Genomic DNA, 5,526 nt, shown 5'->3' on the forward strand with positions numbered 1-5,526 from the left:
CCTCTAGACTCTAGAAGGGACCCCACAGCAAACCTGCTAGAGCCCTCGCCCTGCAGAGGAGGCCTAACCCCCTGCCCGGTGGCAGTGCCCCTTCGCCATCACCTGTGTTCAGCTTTGATGCTCTCTCTCTCGAGCCCAGCCTGCTCCCATCCTGCCCACCCCGGCTGGGTCGGGAACTCTTCCTCTGGACTCCCCAGCCCCTGTGCCTCCTGCTGTCTTGGATGGTACGTGTGTCCCTGTCTTGCTCCCTGGCTCCTGGCCCTGTGCTTGGCCCACTGCAGATGGTCAGGCCTCAGGGTCCCGTTGGGTTGCTTATCAAACCCTTTCCCATCCATCTCCTAAAATAAGTAGTCCCCAGAGTGCTCACTTGGGAATGAATTCTGATACCTACTCCCATGAAAGCTTACTTCATTTTATTTTATCTTATCCTTTTATTTTACTTTATTTTTTGAGTCAGAGTCTCACTCTGTTGCCCAGGTTGGAGTGCAGTGGCACGCTCACGGCCACCACAGCCTCGACCTGCTGGGCTCAGGTGATCCTTCCACCTCAATCTTCAAAGTAGCTGGAACTACAGGCGTGTGCCACTATGCCCAGCTAATTTTTTGATTTATTGTAGAGACGAGGTCTTGCCATGTTGCCCAGGCTGGTCTCGAACCCATGGGCTCAAGCAGTCTTCTCACTTCCGCCTCCCAAAGTGCTGGGACTACAGGTGTGAACCACCATGCCTGGCTGAAAGCTTACTTTATTCTTATTTTTTATTTTTTAAAGCTTACTTTAAACAAGCATGTTTTTGGTGATTTCAGAGATCATAGTGTAATCATTAAAAGTGAGGGATGCTGAGCATGGGGGCTCACATGTGTATTCTCAGCACTTTGGGAGGCGGAGGTGAAAGGATTGGCTGAGCCCAGGGGTTTGAGACCAGGCCGGGCAACTTGATGAGACCTCGTCTCTACAGTAAATCAAAACAATTAGCTGGGTGTGGTGGTGCGTGCCTGTAGTTCCAGCTACTCAAGCGGCTGAGGAGGAAGGATCACCTGAACTCAGCAAGTCAAGGCTGTGGTGTCTGTGACTGTACCACTGTACTCCAGCCAGGGCAATAGAGTGAGACTCTGACTCAAAAAAAAAAAAAAAAAAACCAGAAGGAAAGAAAAAGAAAGAAAAAAAGAAAAGAAAGAGGTAAAACAAAAAGGTGAGGAGTTTGGAACTAGACCGCCTGGGTTCAAGTTTGGCTCTGCCTCTTAATGGCTCTGTGACCTTGGTCAATTACTTAATCCTTCTGAGCCTTAGTTCTTTCACCTTTAAACTGGGGCTCGGCTGGGTGTGGTGGCTCATGCCTATAATCCCAGCACTTTGGGAGGTGGAGGTGAGGGGATTGCCTGAGCCCACGGTTTTGAGGCCAGCCTGGGCAACTTGGAGAGACCTCATGTCTACAATAAATCAAAAAATTAGTTGGGTGTGGTGGCATGTGCCTGTAGTTCCGACTACTTGGAAGACTGAGGCGGAAGGATCGCCTGAGCCCAGTAGGTTGAGGCTGCAGTGGCCAGGAACATGCCACTGCACTCCAGCCTGGGCAACAGAGTGAGACTCCAACTCAAAAAACAAACAAACAAACAAACAAAAAACTGGGACTCCCCACAACTACCCCAGAGTTGTGAGAATTCAGTGAGGTGTTACTATTTTTTTTTTTTTTTTGAGTGTTTGGCAAAGGGCAGCCATTGCTGCTACTGTTACTATTATTGTTGTTGTTATTTGTTATTTGCAGTCCAACCAGCACATGTTCTGCTGCTGTGCAGGGGAAGAGCCCCCTCCCAGGAGCCACCAGGCCTTGTGTCCAGTTCAGATTCTCTTCCTCACTTGTTATGTGACCTTGGGAAAATGAGTGCCCAGTTCTAGGTCTTGGTTTTCCCATCTGTACAAGGTGTATATCCTCCAGGGGGAATGGACATAGCTGCTATTGTATAGTTAACAAAGACAGCAGCCAGGCATAGTGGTTTACGCTTATAATCTCAGCACTTTGGGAGGCCGAAGTGAGAAGATTGCCTGAACCCAAGGGTTCGAGACCAGCCTGGGCAACTTGGTGAGACCTCATCTCTACTGTAAATCAAAAAATTAGCCAGGGTCCCCCTCCCACTGTGGGAGCTTTTCTATCCTCTCAATGAATCCTGCTTTAAAAAAAAAATTAGCTGGACATGGTGGTGCATGCCTGTAGTTCCAGCTACTTGGAAGACTGAAGCGGAAGGATAGCTTGAGCCTAGTAGGTTGATGCTGGGGTGGCCATGAGCATGCCACTGCACTCCAGCCTGGGTGACGGAGTGAGACTTCAACTCAAAAAAAAAAAAAAAAAAGACAGCAAGATATACATCCCCAGCAGCAGCCAAAATGGGGGAAGCATGGCTGTCACAGCCTGTGAATGTGCGCAAAATGGGCGTCTTCTAATTAACTGTCCACCTCCGCCTCCTGGTTTATGGTCCTACATAACCCTTGTGGTTGATGACTGCATATTCACATCTTAGCGTTCTTGTTGGTTGCCTCCTTCCCCAGGTGTTTGTGTGTGTGTGTGCTGCGTGTGTGTGTGTGTGTGTGTGTGTGTGTGTGTGTGTGTGTGAGTGTGCTGGGGGCTGGGGAGGAGGCACGGCTTCAGGAAGCTCTGCCCAGCATGGAATCACCCTCCCTTTCCTCAGCATGGAGGTGGGTGTGTGTGTGGAGGCTTGTGGTCCAGGAGGCACGGACTGGACCCATTTATTTGTTTCTGGGTCTCCACAGGGCCAGACTCACAGGCAGTGCTCTGTAAACCTTGTGGAGGGGACGGCTCCAGGGGTTCTGCCAGCGGACTCTGACCTAGGTTGTGTGTGTGTGTGTGTGTGTGTGTGTGTGTGTGTGTTGGAGAGGGGGCGTGGCCTCGAGAAGGCGGGTCCAGCAGGGAAGCCGCCCTCCTTCCCCCCCAGCATGGAGGTGGGCGTGTGCGTGGAGGCCTATCGCCAGGAGGCCGAGACCCAGCGGCGACACATCAACAGTGCCTTCATGACCTTCGTGGTCCTGAACGCAGACGACCAGCCCCAGCTGCTGCCCTGGATTCGGCCCCAGCCTGGGGTGAGTGAGGGTAGTGCCCCGCCCCCAGCAGCTCCCCTACCCTCCCTCTCTGCCCAGGAATGGTGGGGTCTACCAGCCCCCTGATAGGCCTGGGGGCATGAGGGGCTCAGTCCTGGCTTCTGCGGGGCACAGCCAGCTCTGAGGGGCCTGGTTGTGAGTCCCAGGGTGCCCTCGTGCAATATGGGCACCTTGTTCAGCCCGATGGAACTTGGAACATGAGTGTGGGTCTGGCTCGTGGTTGGGTATTAATGGGCTGTCACGAGCCTACAGGTTGGAAGAGCAGACACGGGTCGGAACCTCACCTCGGCCACATTTGAGTGAGTGGTCTCTGCGAGCTCTCAGTTCCCATCTGTGAAATGGGTATCTCTGCAGTCCCTGCTTCACCAGATATGGGACAGTATATGGGTGCTGGCTAAACCCTGGAAGCACTCAGTAAGCAGTGACTGTCAGGATGATAGTGACCGCAGAGCAAGGGACACAGGGATGAGAGTTAGGGGCCTGGGTTCAAAGGCCATCTCTTAAAAATTGCTCCCAGTGGCCAGGTGCAGTGTCTCACACCTGTAATCTTAGAACTTTGAAAGTCTAAACTGGGAGTATCGCTTGAGTCCAGGAGCTCGAGACTAACTTGGACAACATAGCAAGATCTCGTCACTACAAAAAAATAAAAACTAAAAAAGTAGCTGGGTGTAATGTCGTGTACCTGGCGTCCCAGCTATTTGGGAGGCTGAGGCAGGAGGATCATTTAAGTCCAGGAGGTTGATGCTGTGGTGAGCCATGATTGTGCCACTGCACTCCATCCTGGGTGACAAAGTGAGACCTTGACTCAAAATAAAGGAAAAAAAAATGCTCCCTGTGTCTCCTATGGGCCGGGCAGTGGCCTTGTAGACGCTGAGCCCTCTCTCAGGGAAGGTCCCCTGCCTGCCTCCCAGGGCCAAGCATGGGCTGTGAAGTTGGGCTGCCAAGAGTGGGTAGTGGGTGGTGGGTGGAAGGTGGGAGCTGGGAGCGGGGAGCCACTGCCAAGGCTGCTTCCCAGGTGCTGGTCGGGCCATGCTCGCAAGTGGGGGATGTTAGTGGTGGTGGTAAAGAGGCTGGGCTCAGTCTGGGCGTGGTGGCTCATGCCTATAATCCTAGCACTGCGGGAGGCTGAGGTGAGGAGATCGCTTGAGCCCACAGGTTCGAGACCAGCCTGGGCAAATTGGTGAGACACTCCTATCTCTACAATAAATCAGAAAATTAGCTGGGCCTGGTGGCCTGTGCCTGTAGTTCCAGCTACTTGGAAGGTTGAGGCAGAAGGATCATCTGAGTTCAGCAGGTTGAGGCTGCAGTGACTGATCATGCCACTGCACTCCAGCCTGGGTGATACAGTGAGACTTTGACAGAAAGAAAGAAAGAAAGAGAGAGAGAGAGAGAGAGAGAGAGAGAGAGAGAGAGAGAGAGAGAGAAGGAAGGAAGGAAGGAAGGAAGGAAGGAAGGAAGAAAGAAAGAAACTGGACTCAAGTCAGGTTACCCCATAACCTTGGGCAAGCCACTCATTCTGTGACTCAGTTTCCCCCTCTGTAGAATGGTCATAGCGCTAGCACCAATCTCAGAGGATTGTTGGAAGGATTGAGTGAAATTTTGCATGGAAAGCACTTGAGAAGCGTGGCTGGTATGCAGCAAGTGCTCAATAAATGTGAGCTCTTGTTACCACTGAGTGCCCTTTCAGGGTCTCCATTTTACAGAGGAGGAAACTGAGGTCTGGCGAGGGGAGCTGCTGTTCCCAAGGCCACTCAGAGAGTCTGAGGGGAGATGGGGCTGCAGGCCGGGATGTGACTCCAGCTGCCCCAGTGAGGCCTGAACTCCACTTTCAGGCTTGGGGCCTCCTGGGGCCCTGGGGTGTGGGGTGTTGGTCTTCCTTCCGGCAACACAGCAGGTTCCTACTTCCCCCCAGGACGGTGAGCGGCGGTACCGAGAGGCCAGCGCCAGGAAGAAGATTCGCCTGGACAGGCGAGTAGGGGCCGGGAGGTGGGAGGGGGACAGGTCCAAGATGGTCCACACTCTGCTGACCCCAGGGCACTTGAATTTCTTCGGGCCACCTGTGTGCTGGGCCCTTTGCACCCATGCAGTCTCTTGTTTTGTTCTCGTGATACGGGGTCCTATGGTCCATTGTACAGGTGAGGATGGAGGGGTTCGGTGGCTTGCTCGTGGGCATGCAGACAGGCGTCATCAGCAGAGTCAGAACTGGAAGCTGGCTGGATCCTGCGATTTTGAGTCTCGTATTCCTTCCGTTGACTCTAATTCCTGTTTGGCAGATGGAGAAAAAAGTTTGAGAGAGGAGGTGCAGTTGCTTAAGACAGTGTGTCTAGCTGGGCTCAGTGGCTCAGCCTGTAATCCCGTGCCTTGGGATGCTGAGGTGAGTGGATTGCCTGAGCCCGCGGGTTCGAGACCTGCCTGGGC

The 5,526-nt window shown here is 53.0% G+C and overlaps 1 protein-coding gene across 1 annotated transcript in view; it reads left to right on the forward strand.

Moving 5' to 3' along the window:
• ACOT11 (acyl-CoA thioesterase 11) overlaps positions 1–5,526 on the forward strand; it is a 60,092-nt gene that overhangs the window by 45,821 nt on the left and 8,745 nt on the right. The window contains exons 8-10 of the mRNA XM_021717485.1: positions 140–224; positions 2,908–3,090; positions 5,021–5,080. Coding sequence (XP_021573160.1) covers positions 140–224; positions 2,908–3,090; positions 5,021–5,080 — 328 coding nt within the window. The remainder of the gene's footprint in view (positions 1–139; positions 225–2,907; positions 3,091–5,020; positions 5,081–5,526) is intronic.

This window comes from Carlito syrichta, unplaced genomic scaffold, assembly GCF_000164805.1.
Source record: "Carlito syrichta isolate Samal-C Ts95f unplaced genomic scaffold, Tarsius_syrichta-2.0.1 Scaffold309778, whole genome shotgun sequence".
In the NCBI taxonomy this organism is placed as follows: Eukaryota; Metazoa; Chordata; class Mammalia; order Primates; family Tarsiidae; genus Carlito; species Carlito syrichta.